We start from the raw sequence: 24,401 nt of genomic DNA, 5'->3' as shown, positions 1-24,401 counted from the left end.
TGGGAGTCATGTTCATTATGTAGACTGCTGTAGACACTGCTTCAGTCCAATAATAATATGACAAGTCTTTTTCATTGAGCATGGCACGAGATACCTCTCCAATATGCCTGTTTTTTCCTTTCTGCAAGTCCATTTTGCTGTGGGATATGACTGCATGAATATTGCTGCTTTATGCCATGCTCTTGCAAGAAACTTGCAAACTCATTTGAGAGGTACTCTCCCCCTTCATCTGATCTTAGGCATTTTATTTGCAAGCTTGTTTCTTTTTTTAACCATAGCTTTAAAAGCTTTGAAATGCTTAAACACTTCACTTGTCTTTTTCATAAAATACACCCAAACTTTTCTGCTGTAGTCATCAATAAAAGTGATAAAATAATGACAGCCTCCAATAGATGCAGCTTTAGTAGTCCACACATCAGAGTAGATTAATTCCAATGGCCTCTTACTCTCTTGAATATGTCTACGAAATGGTTTCCTTGCCTGTTTTCCAAATTGACACGCTTTACATACCTTATGCATTTCTGCAACCTTGAACTTATGCAATCCTGCAACAATATTTTGGGCCTGCATTTATTTACTATACATTAACATAACCAATGCATTTATGCCAAATATCAATATCTGCAACTACACTGATCCCATGTGCAAACATTCTTGCACTCAATTCAGCTTGTCCGCATCTAGCGTAAACATCCTGCCCTTCTTCTTCCCTTTTTCTATCAAGCGACCTTTATTTTTCATATCCTCAACAAAGCATCCATGAGGATTATATCTGACCTGCAAGCCCTGCTCAACCAGTTGACCAACAGAAACCAGGTTCTTAGTGATATTCGAGACATGAAATACATCATACATGTATTTCTTTTTTCCATCCTACATAGACAAAGGAATTTTACCAATCTGCATAATAGGATGTATAGTATCATCACCAGTCTCCACAAATCCTGGTCTTTCCGTTTTCCTTGCATCTTGCATCCATTCTGCATGACCTGTCATGTGGTTTGACGCACCTGAGTCAACATACCACACATCATTGCTTTCTTCTGCACTTGTCACAAAAGTGATCATGTGCTGCATCATAAACAGATGCTCATTTCAGTCATCACCCTGTCTACTAGAGGATCTCTCTCAAATGTAGTTTATCTTCATCCTTTGTCAACACAATCAAAATGTGATAGGCCTCTGCACCACTATCCTAAACACAGCTCTCTCTCTCTCTCTTTCATTTTTGGTACTCTATTTCATTTCATTTTGTATCTAGGATTTTTGTAGCCATTTTTGGCATCTTAGCGGTATTATGATGAGGCTACCTAGTTGGCGCATCGTTGATGATGTATTTTCCTTTCGGATGATTTTGTGTCCCATAGGCCATGTATGGCCTTCCGTGGACCTTTAATAAAATTTCTTTCTTTCTTTCTTTCTCTCTCTCTCTCTCTCTCTCTCATTGCACAGAGGGATGTTGCCCGTCGTGAGGGCAAGTGGGCCGTGATCAGAGAGGGCAGACTTTTGATAGGAGCTATGCGATCTAGACCGGCTGGAGCCCACAGTTGACGACACGAGGCCTATGGGACACGTAGTCTGCCAGATAGCTTGAGTTTCGCAGTTTGGAACTGTAATGGTTCCCTCACAGCTCAGCCTGGCAACTTACGAGAGGCCTTTTTTGATCAGGACATCGTCTTCTTTACAGAGACCCATGAGAGCCCAGAGAGAGGCTTGCCGCAGGTGACAGGGTATGCCTGGGAGTCTGTCTTTCGACAGCAGACTAGACGATCAGGAGGAGTCAGAGGATCTGGCGGTGTGGCAGTTCTTTATAGAGAGCATCTCAGATCGATACTCACAGTCATGAGCAGAGACCATTGGGCCAGATATCTTTGGGTACGGATCAGGAGACCCCCCCTGAGAGACTTGTTTATTGCAGTATGCTACTTTCCCCCGAGACAGTCTCGTTATGCCTCAGATGGACCAGGACAGTCACCTTTTGAGGATTTGTCAGCCGATGTATTGGAGTACTCACGCCGCGGAGAGGTCATCCTTTTAGGAGACTTCAACGCGAGGACATCAGACAGACAGGCAGAGATTTTGGACTTTGCTGAGGATCCAGTCTTAGTTCCAACTGCCCCAGATGAGAGTTTTCCACGCTTATCTTCAGATAGAGGGGTAGAGGTGACAGATCAGGGACATCGCCTATTGGAGCTTCTCTCATCGCACGGCATGGTCATTTATAATGGACTTCGACAGTGGCCGCATTCATCCACAGCCACATGTTTTCCTTTCGCGGGTGGTGGCACGAGCGTCATTGATTACGTCTTGGGTCCCCCGACTTTAATCCCTTTTGTACATAACCTCACAGTCGACCCTTTTATGCCTTCAGCCGATCATGCACGTCTGCACTTTATTCTTACCCAGATTCCTCATGCCCCCCCTTCTAGACATCATGAGCGTCAGCCATACTATGAGGTTCATTTTGACCACCAGTTTGATGATATTTATAGCCAGCACCTGAGTGGTCTTCTCCGTCCGCACCTTCTCGATGCCCTACCCTCCACACAGGATCGGTGGGACCTTGTACATACCTCCATCATCTCAGCAGCCCACAAGTCCTTCCCCGTCACTTGCCACACATCCAGTCCTCCACCAGTCGGTCTTGTGCCTTGTAATGGATGGTATGATGAGGAGTGTAAAGAACTCCGCAGGAAGCTTCGCCTTGAGACACAGGAGAAGTCTCCCCTCCTCATTGAGACCAAGAAGAGTTACAAGCGTTTGGTGCGACGCAAAAAGTGCCAATTTCTAGCCCGGAATGAGGAGGAGCTGAGAAGTTTACTTTTCAGCTGTGATTCCAAGGAATTCTGGAAGAAATTCCTTCGCTTGAAATCTCAAACTCCTCTTACAGACCCGCAGGTTTGGCTTGCCTATACTTCCACTTTATATGATATTCCAGACCAGCCACACATCGACTTATCCCATGTGCCTAGACCCACCTCCTCTGCCTTATTCTCATCCAATAGTGTCCGAGCAGCAGCTCATCGTTTGAAGACTGGGAGAGCTAAGGACCATGATGGATTGCAAGCGGAGTATGTAATCCATGGGATTGATGCCTTAGCTACAGTCCTCTCCCGTCTTTTTAACGAGTCCATTTGTACAGGTCTTCCACCTAGTTGGCTAGAAAATACCATAGTACCCATACACAAGTCGGGGGATCCTTTGGAGGCGTCGAACTACAGGACCATTATGATTGGCCATGTCATGGCCAAGATTTATGCGACCATTCTAGAAGGACATATAAATGACCATGCCGAGGCGACAGGCATGAGAGCTAGAGGGCAGGCAGGATTTCGTGCAGAGTACTCGACTCTAGATCATATCTTCACACTCAGGGCTTTGATTGAGGAGGCGAAGTCACGTAAGCAACGGCTCTATTGTTGCTTCGTGGACTTCAGAAAGGCATTTGACACTGTGCCGCGTTTCAGACTCTTCCAGCGACTCCGTGACTTGGGATTCAATGGGGAGATTCAATGGGCGATCATGGCCTTGTATGAGAGAGTCACAGGTAGAGTCAGGACACGGGCGGGGCTGTCGGGGGAAGTACGCAGTACGATAGGGGTGAAGCAGGGGTGTCCTTTGTCTCCGACACTCTTTGGTCTCTATATCGATGAGTTAGAGATGTACATACAGACGATGGGTGGTACAGGTTCTTTACTGGCAGGATCCACGATACCGATTCTCCTCTATGCAGATGACGTGGTTCTTATTTCTTCCTCCCAGCAGGGTTTACAGGCACATCTCCATGCACTCCACAGCTTTTGTCAGGACAGAGGGTTGTCTGTAAACCTTGGGAAGACCAAAGTCATGGTCTTCAACACGTCATACCAGGTTTATAGGAGAGGCGAGTTCTCTTTCACATTTGATGGGCAGGAGGTGGAGCTAGTCAGGGAGTATACATATTTGGGTGCCACATTTAGAGGTCCAGTCTTCACCATGACGCATGCAGCACGAGATAGGATCAGTAGAGGGTATGCCGCCTTGGCTCTTCTCGAGAGGCAGTGTGCACAGTCACATTTTCAGCATCCCGACACGAAGTCCTTACTTTTCGATACGCTGGTGAGACCTGCAGTCATGTATGCTAGCCCCTTTTGGGCAGGAGATCTCAGGGTTGCAGATTGGAGACGAGTAGAGAGGTTACAGATCATCATGTTCTCCAGATTGATCAGAGCGAAGCCCACGGTACCGCATCAGATTACGTTCGCAGAGTTCGGAGCTACACCCCTAGCGCTAGATGCAGCATTTCAGTCAGTTACGTACTTGCATAGGATCAGGGCGCTCGGAGACTCAGCAGCAGGCAGAGCACGATTACCGTGGCTAGCACTGACATCCTCGCAGATGTTAGCGGAGAGAGGTCATACTTTTTGTTGGTACCACACACTCTCCACATGGCTCACCTCGCTGGGCTTGGATATGGATAGGCTGCCACCATTTCGATACAGCATAGATGCCCCTCGCCTCCCTCTCACTCGACATGAGCTCAGTCAGGTTATCAGGGCAGATTTGTTGCAGCTATACACGTTTCGCACTTGGGTTCATCCCACGGAGCTTCCTACGAAGATGGCCACATATCGTGACCATTTTCTCAGGATTTCAGAGGATGGCTTCATCATATCCCCAGGATATATCGGCGTTCATATGTCGCACTCACTCAGGATTGCCTTGGGCCAGCTCAGGGTATCTTCCCACAGATTAGACGTTGAGGCCGGCAGGATGCGTCGTACAGCTACCGGACATAGACCCAGGCGAGAGACTAGGATATGCCCTTGTTGCACTATGGGGGAGGTGGAGACTGAGGAGCACTTTGTTTGCAGATGCCCTTTATATTATGAGATCCGTGGCAGATTTCACTGTTTATTTGGGCACGGATTTGGACCTCTCTCTCGGATTATGGAGTATGAGGATCAGTATTGCTTAGCGTTGTTCATCAGGGAGATCACCAGATACAGAGAGAGATTCCTCAGAGAGCACCGTCGCATCCCTGTCAGAGACCTGGTTATTCATGAGGAGCAGGACGAGGCGCAGGACCATGAGCACAGAGATAGCCCATCTTGCCAGAGAGCACCGATGGTTCCACCCCGAGGATGTACATATGACATGATCCGGCAGCACCGCAGGATGATCTTACACAGAGGCCGTACCCGTCGCTTTATTTCTAGACGACGGAGGATGATGGCAGATTTTCGGAGGAGATTGCTCCATGGAGACTTGGCACCGCCAGCAGCCCATTTGACACTTGCCCAGATCTTCACACTCATGGCAGGAGGCATGGTCGATGGCCATGACTTCCATCATTTCTTTGGATCACAGACCCCTTAGGGAAGACGATGTTCCTCATATTCCATATTTTACATTTTGTATCTAGGCAATTTTGGTACTCTATTTCATTTCATTTTGTATCTAGGATTTTTGTAGCCATTTTTGGCATCTTAGCGGTATTACGATGAGGCCACCTAGTTGGCGCATCGTTGATGATGTATTTTCCTTTCGGATGATTTTGTGTCCCATAGGCCATGTATGGCCTTCCGTGGACCTTTAATAAAATTTCTTTCTTTCTTTCTTTCTTTCTCTCTCTCTCTCTCTCTCTCTCTCGATCTAGACCGGCTGGAGCCCACAGTTGACGACACGAGGCCTATGGGACATGTAGCCTGCCAGATAGCTTGAGTTTCGCAGTTTAGAACTGTAATGGTTCCCTCACAGCTCAACCTGGCAACTTACGAGAGGCCTTTTTTGATCAGGACATCATCTTCTTTACAGAGACCCATGAAAGCCCAGAGAGAGGCTTGCCGCAGGTGACAGGGTATGCCTGGGAGTCTATCTTTCGACAGCAGACTGGACGATCAGGAGGAGTTAGAGGATCTGGCGGTGTGGCAGTTCTTTATAGAGAGCATCTCAGATCGATATTCACAGTCATGAGGAGAGACCATCGGGCCAGATATCTTTGGGTACGGATCAGGAGACCCCCCCTGAGACTTGTTTATTGCAGTATGCTACTTTCCCCCGAGACAGTCTCGTTATGCCTCAGATGGACCAGGACAGTCACCTTTTGAGGATTTGTCAGCCGATGTATTGGAGTACTCACGCCGCGGAGAGGTCATCCTTTCAGGAGATTTCAACGTGAGGACATCAGACAGACAGGAAGAGATTTTGGACTTTGCTGAGGATCCAGTCTTAGTTCCAGCTGCCCCAGATGAGGGTTTTCCACGCTTATCTTCAGATAGAGGGGTAGAGGTGACAGATCAGGGACATCGCCTATTGGAGCTTCTCTCATCGCATGGCATGGTCATGTATAATGGACTTTGACAGTGGCCGCATTCATCCACAGCCACATGTTTTCCCTTCGTGGGTGGTGGTACGAGCGTCATTGATTACGTCTTGGGTCCCCCGACTTTAATCCCTTTTGTACATAACCTCACAGTCGACCCTCTTATGCCTTCAGCCGATCATGCATGTATGCACTTTATTCTTACCCAGATTCCTCATGCCCCCCCTTCTAGACATCATGAGCGTCAGCCATACTATGAGGTTCATTTTGACCACCAGTTCGATGATATTTATAGCCAGCACCTGAGTAGTCTTCTCCGTCCGCACCTTCTCGATGCCCTACCCTCCACACAGGATCGGTGGGACCTTGTACATACCTCCATCATCTCGGCAGCCCACAAGTCCTTCCCCGTCACTTGCCACACATCCGCCGGTCCTCCACCAGTCGGTCTTGTGCCTTGTAATGGATGGTATGATGAGGAGTGTAAAGAACTCCGCAGGAAGCTTCGCCTTGAGACACAGGAGAAGTCTCCCCTCCTCATTGAGACCAAGGAGAGTTACAAGCGTTTGGTGCGACGCAAAAAGTGCCAATTTCTAGCCCGGAATGAGGAGCTGAGAAGTTTACTTTTCAGCTGTGATTCCAAGGAATTCTGGAAGAAATTCCTTCGCTTGAAATCTCAAACTCCTCTTACAGACCCGCAGGTTTGGCTTGCCTATACTTCCACTTTATATGATATTCCAGACCAGCCACAGATCGACTTATCCCATGTGCCTAGACCCACCTCCTCTGCCTTATTCTCATCCAGTAGTGTCCGAGCAGCAGTTCATCGTTTGAAGACTGGGAGAGCTAAGGACCATGATGGATTGCAAGCGGAGTATGTAATCCATGGGACTGATGCCTTAGCTACAGTCCTCTCCCGTCTTTTTAACGAGTCCATTTGTACAGGTCTTCCACCTAGTTGGCTAGAAAATACTATAGTACCCATACACAAGTCGGGGGATCCTTTGGAGGCGTCGAACTACAGGACCATTATGATTGGCCATGTCATGGCCAAGATTTATGCGACCATTCTAGAAGGACATATAAATGACCATGCCGAGGCGACAGGCATGAGAGCTAGAGGGCAGGCAGGATTTCGTGCAGAGTACTCGACTCTAGATCATATCTTCACACTCATGGCTTTGATTGAGGAGGCGAAGTCACGTAAGCAACGGCTCTATTGTTGCTTCGTGGACTTCAGAAAGGCATTTGACACTGTGCCGCGTTTCAGACTCTTCCAGCAACTTCGTGACTTGGGATTCAGTGGAGAGATTCAATGGGCGATCATGGCCTTGTATGAGAGAGTCACAGGTAGAGTCAGGACACGGGCGGGGCTGTCGGGGGAAGTACGCAGTACGATAGGGGTGAAGCAGGGGTGTCCTTTGTCTCCGACACTCTTTGGTCTCTATATCGATGAGTTAGAGATGTACATACAGACGATGGGTGGTATAGGTTCTTTACTGGCAGGATCCACGATACCGATTCTCCTCTATGCAGATGACATGGTTCTTATTTCTTCCTCCCAGCAGGGTTTACAGGCACATCTCCATGCACTCCACAGCTTTTGTCAAGACAGAGGGTTGTCTGTAAACCTTGGGAAGACCAAAGTCATGGTCTTCAACACGTCATACCAGGTTTATAGGAGAGGCGAGTTCTCTTTCACATTTGATGGGCAGGAGGTGGAGCTAGTCAGGGAGTATACATATTTGGGCGCCACATTTAGAGTTCCAGTCTTCACCATGACGCATGCAGCACGAGATAGGATCAGTAGAGGGTATGCCGCCTTGGCTCTTCTCGAAAGGCAGTGTGCATAGTCACATTTTCAGCATCCCGACACGAAGTCCTTACTTTTCGATACGTTGGTGAGACCTGCAGCCATGTATGCTAGCCCCTTTTGGGCAGGAGATCTCAGTGTTGCAGATTGGAGACGAGTAGAGAGGTTACAGATCATCATGTGCTCTAGATTGATCAGAGCGAAGCCCACGGTACCACATCAGATTATGCTCGCAGAGTTCGGAGCTACACCCCTAGCGCTAGATGCAGCATTTCAGTCAGTTACATACTTGCATAGGATCAGGGCGCTCGGAGACTCAGCAGCAGGCAGAGCACGATTACCGTGGCTAGCACTGACATCCTCGCAGATGTTTGCGGAGAGAGGTCATACTTTTTGTTGGTACCACACACTCTTCACATGGCTCACCTCGTTGGGCTTGGATATGGATAGGCTGCAACCATTTTGATATAGCATAGATGCCCCTCGCCTCCCTCTCACTCGACATGAGCTCAGTCAGGTTATCAGGGCAGATTTGTTGCAGCTATACACGTTTCGCACTTGGGTTCATCCCATGGAGCTTCCTACGAAGATGGCCACATATCGTGACCATTTTCTCAGGATTTCAGAGGATGGCTTCATCATATCCCCAGGATATATCGGCGTTCATATGTCGCACTCACTCAGGATTGCCTTGGGCCAGCTCAGGGTATCTTCCCACATATTAGACGTTGAGGCCGGCAGGATGCGTCGTACAGCTACCGGACATAGACCCAGGCGAGAGACTAGGATATGCCCTTGTTGCACTATGGGGGAGGTGGAGACTGAGGAGCACTTTGTTTGCAGATGCCCTTTATATTATGAGATCCGTGGCAGATTTCACTGTTTATTTGGGCACGGATTTGGACCTCTCTCTCGGATTATGGAGTATGAGGATCAGTATTGCTTAGCGTTGTTCATCAGGGAGATCACCAGATACAGAGAGAGATTCCTCAGAGAGCACCGTCGCATCCCTATCAGAGACCTGGTTATTCATGAGGAGCAGGACGAGGCGCAGGACCATGAGCACAGAGATAGCCCATCTTGCCAGAGAGCACCGATGGTTCCACCCCGAGGATGTACATATGACATGATCCGGCAGCACCGCAGGATGATCTTACACAGAGGCCGTACCCGTCGCTTTATTTCTAGACGATGGAGGATGATGGCAGATTTTCGGAGGAGATTGCTCCATGGAGACTTGGCACCGCCAGCAGCCCACTTGACACTTGCCCAGATCTTCACACTCATGGCAGGAGGCATGGTCGATGGCCATGACTTCCATCATTTCTTTGGATCACAGACCCCTTAGGGAAGACGATGTTCCTCATATTTCATATTTTACATTTTGTATCTAGGCATTTTTGGTACTCTATTTCATTTCATTTTGTATCTAGGATTTTTGTAGCCATTTTTGGCATCTTAGCTGTATTACGATGAGGCCACCTAGTTGGCGCATCGTTGATGATGTATTTCCCTTTCAGATGATTTTGTGTCCCATAGGCCATGTATGGCCTTCCGTGGACCTTTAATAAAATTTCTTTCTTTCTTTCTTTCTTTCTCTCTCTCTCTCTCATCCCTTCCTTGGAGAATGTTTTTCTACATTTGTTTGGAAGAAAAAACTCAACTTTCCCACCGTTGCCCTCATCTCCAGGTAAAGCCGGAAGCATCCAATCCCTAGCCTGTAGCTTGGAAGGGTGGGAACCGTGGATGCGAGCAAAGAGTGAGATGGCATACTCATGCTTTGAATCTACCTTGAGCTGCTGAAGCTCGTCTTTGGAAAAAGGTAACTGTTTTTGTGGCCGGTGGAAGCGGTCGAGAATTGGCTGAATGGGAACCCATTCATCAATCAAGGTGGAATGGCCGACACGAATATGAAGATGCTCTGTCCCATCCGACAACCTGCTGCCAGAGAGAGAAAATCTCTCTCTTGTTCCTAGAGGGGTTGAAGAGGGGGGGGGGGAGGGTGGCGGGGGGGGGGGGCCAGGCAAGGGGGGCTAGGGTAGGGAAGAAGGAGAGGGGGAGGGAAGGAGGGGAGGGGGAGGGGATGATAGAGGTGGTGAGGCAGAGGCTGAGAAGGGGCAGAGGGAGAAAGGGAGGGGTAGAAGGTAGGGGCGGGGGAGGGGAAGGGAGGCAGGGTAGGGGGAGCGGGGGTAGGAGGAGCAGGGGGATAGTAATACAGTCATTTTTGACTCACTTTGGCTTCATATTCCAACACCCCCCCATGAAGACAAGGTGAGAGACTACTGGAATGGAACTAAGAACAGAACATGACAATGACAAACATCAAATTGTGCACTGATGATCTAGAACTAGACATGGTTCCCACACAATCTCAAAGGCAAGTGAGGTCTGAAAGATCTTGGATGATCTGCAAGAGTTGTGGCTCATTCCTATCGCTTGTGGTACCATAGATGTGCATTGTTCCCGTCTGACTGTGTCTTGTTTATCGTGTCGTTCGTGCCATCTCAATTGAGAGTCTTCCTCGTGTCTTTGTGCTTGTTTGTGGCTTGTTGAGGGTATCATCTCAAGTCACTGTGGTCCGGGTACATGCTCTAGGCGTTGTGCATCCGCTCTATTTCTATTGGAGCCCATATTGCTAGTCCGATCCCATAGGGAGTCCCAACCTCATCTGCAGAGCTAATTGAATTATGGTGATTGCTGGTTGTTTTTTTTCTCTCCTTTTGCTTTCATGAACATTACTCCTGGCTGAGGCATGACCATGCATGCTGAACCGGTAAACATTACCATGGAATGAAAAAGAGTTGCTTCATACTTGTCCTGTGTCTTCAGTTGCATAGGCTCTTCACTAGGTTTCCTACCACTTTTCTTTCATCACCACTATACCTCGAGACATCATAGGGCACCTCACAGATGTTCATCTGCTTGGTCAAGGTTTCTTTCAGGTTGTTTTTTATTCCCCGGATGCAGCAGGTATAGTGCTTCAAGCCAGTCCTTTGGCACTGAGCTCCAAGAGGATTTTCTTGACACCCTTCTTGTTGGATTTTGACCCTGTGTGATGGAACAGCAAGAAGGAATCAGCAAATGGAGCAAATAGAGTAGTTTATTCAAGAGTGGAGAGGCCCTTATAAGGGCAACTGATACAATGCATGTGCCCCAAAGGAGGGCACCTCCAGATCCACAAATCACTCCACTGATCTCTCAATCAAGCCCATGAATCTCTCATTCATACCTAATAAAACCTTCTACCACCAAACCTGGTCACACTAACCAACACAGAACCCTTATTGACCACACATAAGTTAGAAGATCCCCCCCTCCCTGGGATGTCTTCCTCGGCAGCAGAGGCAGTCAGATCGGATGGGTTACCACGTTTTAGGGACATTGTCTCTGACCCTAACATCATGGATGACCACGTCATGCTCAAGCGTCCAGATGGCTCATTCTTCAGGCAGAGAGTCGAGATCGCTAGGAGAGAGTCGAGATCCCCCCCTCCCTGGGATGCCTTCCTCAACAGCAGAGGTAGTCAGGTCGGACGGGTTACCACGTGTTAGAGACATTGTCTCTGACCCTAACATCATGGATGACCACGTCATCCTCAAGCATCCAGATGGCTCATTCTTCAGGCAGAGAGTCGAGATTGGTAGGATCAATGTAGGATTTGTAGGACCCCTGGGCACTTTGCCAGAGATTTCCCAAGGAAGAGAAGAAAGAAAAGGCCTAAAAGATTTCTCTTTCCACAGTTTTTGCTTAGGCTTGTTCTCCTCCATCACTATGGAGGAGGATGGTCAAACGTTGATACAAGCAAAAAAAGAAGATAGAGAGAGTGGAAAACAAGGGTGACAGAAGCTCAAAAGACTATCAAATCTTTTCCAAGTGATTCAATGCCCATTCACATGAAGTCCTCCTCCTCAAAAAACTCTAGATGCAAGATACATTCGGGAAGATCCTCCTCATCTAAACCTCCACAAGGACCTCCATCAAAGCAACAAGAATTGATTGGCAACAACTGAGAAAAATAGAGAGTGACACAGTTAGTTCGTTCTACTTGGACTCATCACTTAAATAATGTAGGACCTCCTATTCAACTCAATGGTTTGGTGAACTGAACTCCTAAAGCCTACTTGAACTATACTACCACCAGACAAGACGCCCTCAACAAAAAAATGGCCATACACATATGGCTCGGGACAATCACAAGAAGCACATGTCATCCCGTAACAAAACACCGTCGCACATTGGATGTCATGCTCTGGATTACCCTGCTGCAACAACCACACTGCATTATCATCATATCCCATAAGTCCCTGTAAAAAATATTTACAATCTCAAAAAAATATTTACATGAGTATAGATCTCTTGATGAGAGTGTTCATAGACTCAATAATGTAGGACCTCCTATTCAACTCAATGGTTTGGTGAACTGAACTCCTAAAGCAGCCTACTTGAACTATACTACCACCAGACAAGACGCCCTCAACAAAAAAATGCCCATACACATATGGCTTGGGACAATCACAAGAAGCACATGTCATCCCGTAACAAAACACCGTCGCACATTGGATGTCATGCTCTGGATTACCCTGCTGCAACAACCACACTGCATTATCATCATATCCCATAAGTCCCTGTAAAAAATATTTACAATCTCAAAAAAATATTTACATGAGTATAGATCTCTTGATGAGAGTGTTCATAGACTCAAAACTAACACCCACTAGCTATGTGCACAACTATGTGCCCACCCTCCAATATAAATAGTAACAAAAAACTTTTTGCAGATTTTAGCCTATCAATGTTTTCACTCTTCCTCAAATTCCCTGGCCTCCCTCATGTGTACCATCGACTCTTATCTTCCATTGGAGCCGTTTTTGGGATGGTCAGGTGTAGCACCTCATAACACCACCTCGACTAGACCTACTTCACGATCTACCGCACATCCTACCACTTCTCGAGCTACTGGACCTTCCACCTCTTGCCCAGGACTATCGGCTACAGCCTCTCATCCTAGACCTTCGTTTACAGTGCGAACGGGACCTTCAGCACGTCCTATTTCAATCGTCGCCCACTGGGTGCCAGTCAAGGTTGTTGAGCTAGTTCTACCTCAGGAGGCTACTAATGGCGCCATGGACCCTCCCTTACAGGCAAGAGATATTCCTCTAGAAAGAGAAGGTGATGCCTGTGTGGAAAGTGAGTACTTTGTTATAGAGAGAAAGTGACACCAAGGTGGAAAGGGGAGTTGCTAGTTAGAGAGAGAAGGTGACACGAGGTGGGGTGAAAAGGGAGTCCGCACTCAAGAGAGAGATTCGACACGGGAGTGGAAAGGGGAGGTCTCACTTAGAGAGAGAAAGTGACACGGGATGAAAAGGGGAGGCCTCACTTAGAGAGAGAAAGTGACATAGGATGAAAAGGAGAGGCCTCACTTAGAGAGAGAAAGTGACACGGGATGAAAAGGGAAGGCCGCACTTAGAGAGATAAAGTGGCATGGGATGAAAAGGGGAGGCCGCACTTAGAGAGATAAAGTGACACGGGATGAAAAGGGGAGGCCTCACTTAGAGAGAGAAAGTGATACGGGATGAAAAGGGAAGACCTCACTTAGAGAGAGAAAGTGGCACGGGATGAAAAGGAGAACCTTACTTAGAGAGAGAAAGTGGCACGGGATGAAAAGGGGAGGCCTTACTTAGAGAGAGAAAGTGACACGGGATGAAAAGAGGACCCATGTAGAGAAAGAAAGTGGCACCTGGTGGAAAGAGGAGGACCCATGTAGAGAGAGAAAGTGGCACCGGATGAAAAGAGGACCCATGTAGAGAGAGAAAGTGGCACTGGGTAAAAAGAGAAGGTGTCACTGGGGAGGGAGAGGGCAAGAGTGTATATACAAGGACTAGGAGGGTGTTTTCTCATTGAACATGGTATCTCTTGACCTGTGACCCATTCACTAGTGTAGATAGGAGTCTGCTTTCAAAGTGGCCAAGTAGACTTCTCCACTTGGGATAAGCTTGGCAATGAAAAATGGGCATGTCCAACCACTTACAAACTTAGGTTTGTGTTTGAGAAACTTACTAGAATACAACAATACTAAATCACCAACTTTGAAATCCCTCTTCCGGAGGTTCCGATCATGCCATGCTTTCTGTCACTTCTGCCACACTTCTTGGGCGAAGATTGCTTCACGTCGATGCTCTGCTAGGGCCTCCAAATCCCACAAGTGTTTCATTGTGCAGGCTTCAAAGTTGTCATTTTTGTCCAGCCCATAGACCAGCTCGAAGGGTGAATACCCAGTACTCGCCTTGTAAGCCATTCGGTAGGCGAATAAAACAGTTGGAAGTATGTCATCCCAATATGCTAAACAACTGAGGCAAAGATGATGCATGATCCTGCACATTGTTTGATTTGATCTCTTAGCTAGACCATTGGCACGTGGGTAATAGGGAAATAAAAATTTGTGAACTATTTGTAACATGTGAACCAGGGCAGCAATGGTGTCATTGAGGAAGTGAGATCCTCTATCACTCATCAACTCAACAGGACAACCAAACCAAGAGATGATCTGGTCATATAGAAATGTGACTACCACATGGTACAATTTTTGGCTGCCTTGGCTTCGACCCATTTGGTTCTATAGTCGGTGACAAGTAGAGCATACTTGTTCCCTTGGCGTGTGGCAAGAGAGATGGGCCCAATGAAATCCAATCCCCAAAGATAGAAGGGGGCCAACGGAGTGAATGGTTTGAGAGGAAGGTACTTGCGCCTTGTAGGCTTGGGGCCTGCTCCGTTGACATGAATCACATTGGGTCACATGAGCATGGCAGTTGCGGAAGAGCTTGGGCTACCATAACCCCGCACGCATGATCTTCTGAGCAGTAGCATCTGAGGCCATATGCCCTCCACCTATGCCAATGTGTGCCTCTTCAAGAATGGATTGTGTCTCGTGGGAAAGCACACACCGTCTCAAGATCTGATCCTTCCTGAGTTTGTACAATTGACTTGCAATCTACTTAAAAGGAGTAGCTTGAAGGATCCTCTTGCGTTTCTCTATTGGAGTCAGACCTGGAGGAAAGACACCTGTAGACAAGAGGTGTACTATGTTGGCATACCATGGTGGGAAGCAGTCCACCGCAAACAAGCATTCATCAGGCAGTACCGTCACCCCGAAAAGGCTTGCATCGGGTAATTCATCTATGATACCAGTGGCTGGTTCCCTGGAATGTAACCTGGACAAGTGGTCTGTAGGTTGATGCAGTCTGCCAGCCCTCACCACAATGTCGAATTGAAATTCTTGAAAAAGAAGAATCCATCTGCTTAACCAGTCACCAAGAGTAGACTTATTCAATAAATACTTAAGAGCTTGATGATCAATGATAATCACAAACTTGTTGCCCAAGAGGTAGTGACGATACTTGGTCATGCCATAAACCATGCCCAGTACCTCCCTTTCTATGATACTGTAATTGTGTTCTGCTCCATTGAGTTGTCGGTTGGCAAAGTAGATGGGCAAATCAATTTTGGTATCCTGGTTAGGTTGAGTGAGTATAGCACCTACCGCCCACCTGTTGGCATCCACATGGACATGAAAAATGACATCCCAATCTGGCTGCCTAAGGATGGGGGCCTTCACGAGGCGATGCTTTAGATCATCAAAAGCTAGTTGTTGTGGGGTGGCCCAAACAAAAGATCGGTCTTGATGTAGGAGTTCTGTCAGTGCAACAACAATGTCGGCATAGAAACGTATGAACTTGCAGTAATAGCCTACATGCCCTAAGAAAGATTTCACCTCTTTGGGTGTACTAGGGATAGGCAATGAGATGATCACCTCTACCTTGGCGGGGTCAATAGTCATGCTCTCCGCAGAAACAATATGACCAAGGAGAACACCTCGGAGTGCGAGAAAGAAGCATTTGTCAGGGTTCAAACACAAGCGCACTTCTCTGTACTTATCAAAGACCCATATCAACTTATGTAGATGATCACTTTGTATGGCCGGATCAAAATGGGAGGCGGTTTTACCATTAAAAACAGAGAAGTCATCTCGAAATACCTCAAGAAACTTGCCGATATTCTCCTGAAAGAGTTTGGTTACAAGTTATTGAAATGTTGCGGGGGCATTACATAATTCAAAGGGCATCATTAGGTAGGCGTATGTTCCCCATTGAGTGACAAAGGTAGTCTTGGGCTGATCATGTTCTTTCACGCAGACATGGTTGTACCCGCTATATCCATCCATGAATGATTATAAAGCATGTCCTGCCACTGTCTCCAACACTATCTAGGAAGGGAAGGGGGAACCTATCACGTCGTGTTGCAGCATTCAAACTCTGATAGTCAACACATATTCTGAGTTTGCTAGTCTCTCTTTTGGGTACAATGACAATTCCGCTGACCCAATCCGAGTAATCCATTGGGTAGATTAATCCTGCTTGCTCCATTTTTTGTATATCTGTTTGGACTGCCTTGCCATAGTTGGGATTCATGCGGTATGGACCTTTAATCACAAGGTCTGCATCCGGATATAAGTCGATGCGATGCTCCATGAAATCAACGGGCACCCCCTTCAGATCCTTGTAGGACCAGGCAAAGACATCCATAAATTCTTTAAAAAGATCTATCACTGTAGCTAGAAGATAGTCATGTTCCCAGACCCAAGTGGCTAACTTCAAATGCCGAGGTTGTTCCTCAGTCCTAATGTTGACGTACCACTAGTTCCGTGCCTCATCTCTCAACCAAGATGGGGGGTAAGTAACTGGTGGGTTCTCGGGCACGTGCACGGGCTAAGATGTAGAGTCAGTAGATGTTGTATGACTTCGACGCCTCGGTGCATGTTTCAACATGCCAGTAGGGTAAGCCTTCCACCTTATAAGTGGTTTCCGAAAGGTCTTCAAACTGAGGGGTGGTCGGCCATGTCCTCATCTCCGTATCCACCGGTATGCACCCTGGGTCTCCCCAAGACCTCAAGCTCTTGGTGCTGATTCTCCTCAAGTTTAGCAATGTCAGTGTCACTTTCTTCTAAATCATCACCACCATCAGTTTCTCCTCCTAAATCACCATCATCATCAGTTTCTTTTCCACTTGTATTACTGTCTTCTGTATGACCATCATTGTACTCAGCAGTACCATGGTTGTACTCCGTAGTACCATCATTGTACACCGGAGTACCATTGGTGGGTTGTGCAATACCGGCATCGTATACAATAGATCCATCATTGTATGCTATAGTACCATCAGCATCATTTTGACCAATGTCCTCCATGTCAGCCGTTGCACTACCGCCAGTGTTCACTGCAGTTCATCATTGTCGTCGGTACGATCAGTGGTGTCCATTGTAGTACCCCTAGTGACCATTCTCTTACACATGCGTGGACTATTACAAAGACCAAAGGGTATCCTTTTGTACACTAGTTCAGCTAGACCCTGTGCATATGGTTCTTGGTGGACTTCTAATACTACAAGTAGGTGTTCTTTGGGATCTTCTTGTTCGCAAAGTTCCACCATGTTGACGGCTAAGGAGCCCAGGGGTCCCATCCAATCCAAAATGACAGCTTTCTCATCTTCTTGATCAGCCCGATCCAACAAGTAGGTCAAACTTTCAAATCCTTCTAGGATTGTCTCCTCGTTGTTATCGTGGTCACCACCCATGGGCCAGTCCCCACAAGCCCAATGCTCCTCTTCAGCTCCTGCTTGTTCTTCAAAATCCTCCTCTTCGAGTTCTATTGGTATGTGCCTTGCCTGTCTTGTGACCATATCTATTTCAAGGGATGTGGATCCCAGGGGCAACTGTACTTCATAGCCTTTGCGGACCGCAACCATGGACTACCAAGAAGTAGAGGGCAAGTTTGTTCAATTTTGGTCATATCCAGGACAACAAATTGGAGAGAAAAGTTACTCCACCAATCTTCATGTGAACACCTTTGATTGCGCCCATTGGTTTTACCCTGTGTTGATTAATCCTTAGACCTTAGGTACTAGAGTTTCTATGTTTCCTTGACCTCTTTCCCTACACTTGAATTATCCAGGTTCACCCTTCCCAGGCTATGGCCAGTATTCACAGTACACACTATGATGGCCATATGGGCGAGCATGCATGGATACTCCAGAGCGGCCACTGCCAGAAGAGTTACTTTTTTCAGAGTTTCGAGAGGATCTCCTTTCTTCTTTGAGTCTCCCTCAGGGTTGAGATGGCATTTTCAGCCTCCGCCTTGGTTTTTTATTAGCTCATTTTGAGCTGTTTTTATTCCTCATGCATTGCATGATGTACTCCCGCATTTGAGCTTGCTCTCGTGGTTTTCATTCATACTTAATGAAGTAATTTTCTTGCAAAAAAAAAAACAACCTTTTTAAAGGACTCACAAAACTAGTGCTTGATGCCCTAGAACCTAATATAATGAAATCATATTTTCTTGAGCTAAATTAGCTCTATTACAAGAGAGATTGCAGCTGTGACATTCATTTATAATCCAAGGAACACTTGTGTTCAGTCTATTGTTGACCTACACTAAGATTACAAAATTGTTCATCATGATACGCTTGACAATATTGATTGTCATTACCATAATAATGTAAATCATTTCCTTAAAACTGAATACCACCATGGAGCCTAGCCAAATTAGGAATTCAGACTCGACTACTGATAGAACACATTGAAAGCAGATGTTGGATTTTAAACAAACATAAGGCTTATCATAAACATATCTGCCTACCTCAGGATGGGATGTGCCGGTTCTCCTGCATTAAAGTAAAATTTTGATGCCATGAGCATTGTAGCAAAATATATCATAAGAATCAACTTGAACTAGAATGCGCTCATGAATTCCATACCTTCCTTCATTTTGCAATTGTTTTGTAAACTGATGAGGAAATGTTTGAAAACGGGTCCTCAGCATTTCCACAGAGCGTATCTGAAAGGATGTTAGAACATAGCATGGTAAGGGGCTTGTTGAACAATAGAATAACTTCTCTACAAACAAATTTCAAAAAATCAAAGTATAACCAATTCTGTATTTTCAAATAATTTTTTTGGAAAAAACATTCCACAAACCAAAAAGAGAAGGCCCAAACATCCCAATTTGAACTCCCAAATAATGTTGAAAATTTCATTTATTATGATTGACAGCAGAGGAAACATGCAATACCACAATGATACTGAAAATTGATGAGCAAGTTGAAGAACACCCATTATTTTTACTCACAAGGCAATGGAACTAGCCAAGGTCAAGGCTGCTAGGAAGGATGTGAAATGGGTATACTGTGAGTGTATAGCTCTCATCAAGGAGTTTAAATCCAAATCAAGATGCATCTTGGGTGTTCTTCTTCATCTGAACTAGGGGCTGCACCCTGCTCACCGTCTTGCTCCTTCTTCCTGTCCCTTCCTAGCCTCTTTGCCGCCCCTCGCAGCCCCCCCCTCAACCTCTATGCCTCCTCTCCTCCTCCTATCCCTTACCCACTCTGGGACCTGCCGAAGAAGCAGCTGCAAATCATGTTTGCTCTTCCAGTTATATGCTACAGAAAATTCATGATAGATTGTCCAGCCTCAAGCTGCTCAAGTAACTTCAAACCTGCTTTGCGACTCTCCGCAGAACTTCCTGCCTTGATTCTGCTGCAAATTGCTGTTAACTTTTGGCCAGGGAGGTTGCATTTCAGCTGCACAGCCTTGCTGTACTTTTGCCAGGGAATAGCAATCCCAAATCGGGTTCATTTGCTGCTTTTGAAACTGATGCATACGAAGATTTTAACAGCTTCATCGACAGCTCTATATTTTGATTTCAAGAGTAGAAAGGGTCATCTCCAAGAAGTCTCTAATTCAGATTCAAATCAGTGCCAGGTCTCAGCCCATCCATCTCCCCAGTTATCCCCCTCAGCCTCCTCTCCCCTCCCTTCCTAGTCCCTTCCCTTACCTTAGTTTCTTTTTAGGATTCCACCTCTAAATACCTTCAGCATTTCCCCTTCTCTCCCCTTCCTTTCTAGCCTCTAGCAACGGATGGTTTTATATTGTCTTTGATTTGGACTCACATTTTTTGATTGTCAAATGTATTCAGGCAATCCTCGACTGCTTCCACCAGCCATGATGATATATCATTATCTTCTCAAAAGACAAGATGTCGTAACTCAAAAAGAATGTGGAGGTCAAAATCTCCACCACTCTCTTTGCACTTGTCTATGTGTCCCACCCTTCCAGGTCACAGACTAGGGACTAGATGCTTGCTGCTCTTCCTCAATACCTCACCCCCTACCTTTTCAGATGTTTGTTTATTGGGACGAGTATAGTTTTTGATTCTTGAAATGCCACGAGTATAGTGCTACAATCAAGTCCTTTGGCACTTAGCTCCAGGAGGATCTTTCTCACTCCATTTATATTTTTCATTTTATTTTTCAAAAAAGAGACTTATATTAAGTATGAACAAAACCCACAGAGCAAGCTCAAAGCAGAAATACATCATGCAATCCATGAGAAAATTCACTCCTCAAAAAGAGGAACAAAACAACCAAGGTTGAGGATGAGAATGCCATCTCAACCTTGTAGCAATATCGGAGAAGAAGAGGAGGCCCTCTATTATGTAAAGAATATAGCCCTCCTAGCAGAAGCTGACCGAGAAGACCCCTACATGCTCGCTCAGATGGCCATCAGAGCATGTATAGCATATGTCCATAAAGAGGCCAAAGTGTGAGAAGGGTGGACCTAGGATCAATCCAATGCCTCTGTGCATCTGGCTTTTCAAATATGCCACATTGTAATACTTGCCAATATCTCCCAAGAAGACTCCATAGAGGTATGCACATCCCTAAAGGGTGAAGCATGCACATCATCCACAGAGCATGGCTCGACTAAATGGCGTCGAATTGATAAAGCCCAAGAGGAGTCATGTCTCTTGTAGAAGACCTAAAGCCTTGAATGAGATAGCCAAGCAATTGAACCGTACGTCATGAAGAAGGGGCGGCACATAAAAGTACTAAAGATAGTGGCTATCCCCTTCCATGCTAAATTGACTCCTCAACAGAGGCAATGAGGTGAAGTGGGGCAGTCCCAAACCTAGATCTCCAAAAGTTAGAAAGCCTAAAGCATATAGTGATTTTTCTATTCCTAAGGGATTTCTAGAGTCTCCTCTAGAGATTCGTCTATAGATCAGCTGAAATATCAAATCCCTCCCAATGGGGTGCTCTGAAAGGCCTCCAACCTCTACAACTCAGCTGAAATCTTATGGCATTACATATAGTATAACAAAAGAAGGGGAGGCTCTTCTCTCGGTGCCCTTCATCAATCCACTCCCACTCCTCGGAATCCCATTGCAAAAAGCACCCAGGGTAACAAGATGTGGGTGAGTGTCTATGTACCATTGTGAGTCTGAGCCACGTTCCACAAAACTGACAATCTTGACAAGCTAAAATGGAATGTCTAGTAAAAAATCTTTAGGCGATCTAGATTAGCCTACCTCCCGCAAGGACATTAAAAAAAAGGGCATCCTCATCTACACCATAGAAAGAAATAACCTGAGAGGAATGCTTGCTTTAGTAAAAGCTCCCATCCATATCGAACATGAAATAGGCATATCATCTATGTTAATCCAATCCATTGGTTTGGTTGCATCAATATGTTGAATTCTACATGCACTCCCTTTGAGATGGCTAACTAACAATGCTTTACGGTCCTCTGGAAGGTTTTTGAAGGCTTTCCAAGATCCCACAATGGATGCAAGGGCCCTCTCCCATTTGGATCACTCCATGTAGTGAGAAGCACCAAGTGGTCTACTGTGATCATCTCGTTCCACATGATAGGCTGCCTATCTATCTCTTCATGAGAGGAAGGGAAAACTCTCTTTACTCATAAAGATGAACCGGTAGAGGACAACAAATGGATTAATCGTTCTTCATCATATTCCCCATTCTTCTCAAGTTTATCCTTGTCTTCTTCTCATGATCAGTGCATCATTTGGGCTGGTCACAGAGATCCCTCCTCTCCCTAGTTTACACTCTTTCGAAGCAAAGGCGATAAGATCTGATGGGGTGCCCATAGTTAGGATCATTGTTTCTGACCTAACATTTCAAATGACCTTATTATGCTTTATTTCTTGTACGGTTCTTTATTCTGACAGAGTTGAGATAGCTTGCAAACATGATCAATGTCAGATTTGCAAGACCTTTGGACATTCTTGCTAGAGATTGCACAAAGAAGAAGAAGAGACCCAAGAAATATTTTGGTGTAGCCACTCCCTATCCTTGATAGAGAGCTCCTTTGGCACCACATACATGCCCAACACCAGCTACACAACCACCACATGCCGCTTCAGCTGCTCACTCTGCACCAGCTGCCTCTCAATGGTGGCAGTTAGAGTTGCTGTCCCTACCTCACCTACATCAGGAGGGCACTTCTCTTTTCTCAGACTTTGCACCGATGAGGTCTACTAATATCCCGTGACTAATGATGTCCATGAGCACAATCACGTAGTGGCCATTGATGAGCCTTGGATGAGGTCTATTCATGCAGTTCCTACAGATCCTGTCTCAGGCTCTGGTTCTCTGTCCGAGCATGACCTCTCTTGGGACCTAAAGATTTGACAACATATAGTTCAGACACGTTCCTTGGATATCGTTCCGATACTTCCACACAGACCTGCACATACGGCAGTTGATACGCCTTCCAAGGTTCTGGCGAGCATATCATCTTGGCATATTTGGAGTCTAGATGTATGTAGACCTTGGACGCGGCTCCTAGGTTCATACCTTTCACACCTTAGCCACTATCTAGACAGACACATTACATAATTTGATGGCCATATGGGTGAGGATGCAGGGGTCTGCTGGCAGCCTCCTTTAGGAGGGTGGCATTTCTAAAGGAATGGAGTGGCTCCCCTTTCTTCTTAGAGTCACCTATTGGGTTGACATGGCATTTCCAGCCTCGACCATGCTTGTTTCATTGCTCAGATTAGGAGTCTAGTATTGACCATTTTAGAGTGTATTTCATGTACGGCATGATGTTTTTTCTCCCTCGAGTTTTCTCAGGGAGGGTCTCTCGTACAAAACAAAAAGAAAAGAGACATTTAATATATTTAGTCTTATTGCAGGAAGTTCCTTTTCTTCTTGCAACAAGAACCCTTATATAAGGTCACCTATGTCGGGGTCCCACTATTATCCTAGTTCAATGCCAAAATCAATAAACGTGTGCCTATCTGAACTCCTTATCAAACCGGCCATTATACGGAATGTTGCCTAGAAGGTGTTGATCTGGGCAGATTTAAATACAAAGGATAGCAGAGCTTCTGTGTATAAACATTTGTTTGAGATCGGGCTTTTTTCTTGAGTAACCCGAATGGTGTCTTTACTGAAGATGATCATACTATGCACCGTTGAACTGGCCATCCCATAGAGAGGGGCGAGTAGAGCCATGACTGAAGTCTATGCATCCAAGCCAGATGAGAAGATGATATTGAACATACATCTGACTTTGAAGCAGATTTGCAAACCATAACTCCATTGTCAAATCCTGTGGTTAATTTTCTGCTTACAGTCCAACTCTGCTGACTTTGATAACATAATGGATGTCAGATCAACTAAAGTATTATAAATACTTCTCTGGTTTCATGAACTTAGAAATGGTAGCTTTTGTCTTATTTTACCATGTTTGTAATTCTTTTGAATTAGAAGGGATATATCTGCACCATAATCAAAATTTGAAATTCTAGATAGGATATACTTAATTAATGCATAAAACTAAGTACAGATAGAATTTGATAGCAGATAATCATAAGAGTTGATCACCTCTCCCAACCGATCCCTTGCGCCAATTAGGCCACCCAAAATGGCTGAGAACACAGCATACCAGATAGAAATGTCCAAAAGATAGATCTGCCGTTTTTAACACATACGATTGATTATAGCATAGCCTTGCAGAGAGCACAACTTTCTCAGAATATTTAGCATCAATAACAGGAAAAAGAGTTCTGAAATATGCCTCATGTATTAACCGTACCATGATAACAGGAGCCCAAAAGAAAGCAATAGCCAGAGCATTGTGATTATCTGTATAAAGAAAACTCAAAGACGTCAGAGGAATAACGGTAAGAGATAGGACTATACTTTCCATTCACAAGATGCATCAGGAGAGTGCATGTCCAATACACAAACTAAATTGTGTACTGTGTTTGTGGCAGCTTCAACAAATAACATCTACAATTTCAAAAACAATTGTATTTCCTCAGGAATCAGTGTTACACAGTGTTTGTGGCAACTTAAACAAATGACATCTACACCAATTTCAAAAACATTAGGATTTCATCACTTATCAGTATCACACACGAATACATG

The 24,401-nt window shown here is 45.7% G+C and overlaps 1 protein-coding gene across 1 annotated transcript in view; it reads right to left on the bottom strand.

Annotated features, from left to right (window-relative positions):
• The window catches only part of LOC147894679 (callose synthase 9-like), a 433,662-nt gene that overhangs the window by 226,827 nt on the left and 182,434 nt on the right, over positions 1 to 24,401 (bottom strand). Inside the window, exons 16-19 of the mRNA XM_087384939.1 lie at positions 24,067 to 24,116; positions 23,856 to 23,942; positions 18,924 to 19,003; positions 18,806 to 18,830 (exon numbers count right to left, since the gene is read on the bottom strand). Of these exons, the coding sequence (XP_087241065.1) occupies positions 18,806 to 18,830; positions 18,924 to 19,003; positions 23,856 to 23,942; positions 24,067 to 24,116 (242 nt within the window). The remainder of the gene's footprint in view (positions 1 to 18,805; positions 18,831 to 18,923; positions 19,004 to 23,855; positions 23,943 to 24,066; positions 24,117 to 24,401) is intronic.

This window comes from Dipteris shenzhenensis, chromosome 14, assembly GCF_047967505.1.
Source record: "Dipteris shenzhenensis isolate YYH24624 ecotype China chromosome 14, Dip_SZ_1.0, whole genome shotgun sequence".
Classification (NCBI taxonomy): Eukaryota; Viridiplantae; Streptophyta; class Polypodiopsida; order Gleicheniales; family Dipteridaceae; genus Dipteris; species Dipteris shenzhenensis.
The sequence above is the reverse complement of the archived record's forward strand: the minus strand, read 5'-3'. Positions and strand labels throughout refer to the sequence as shown.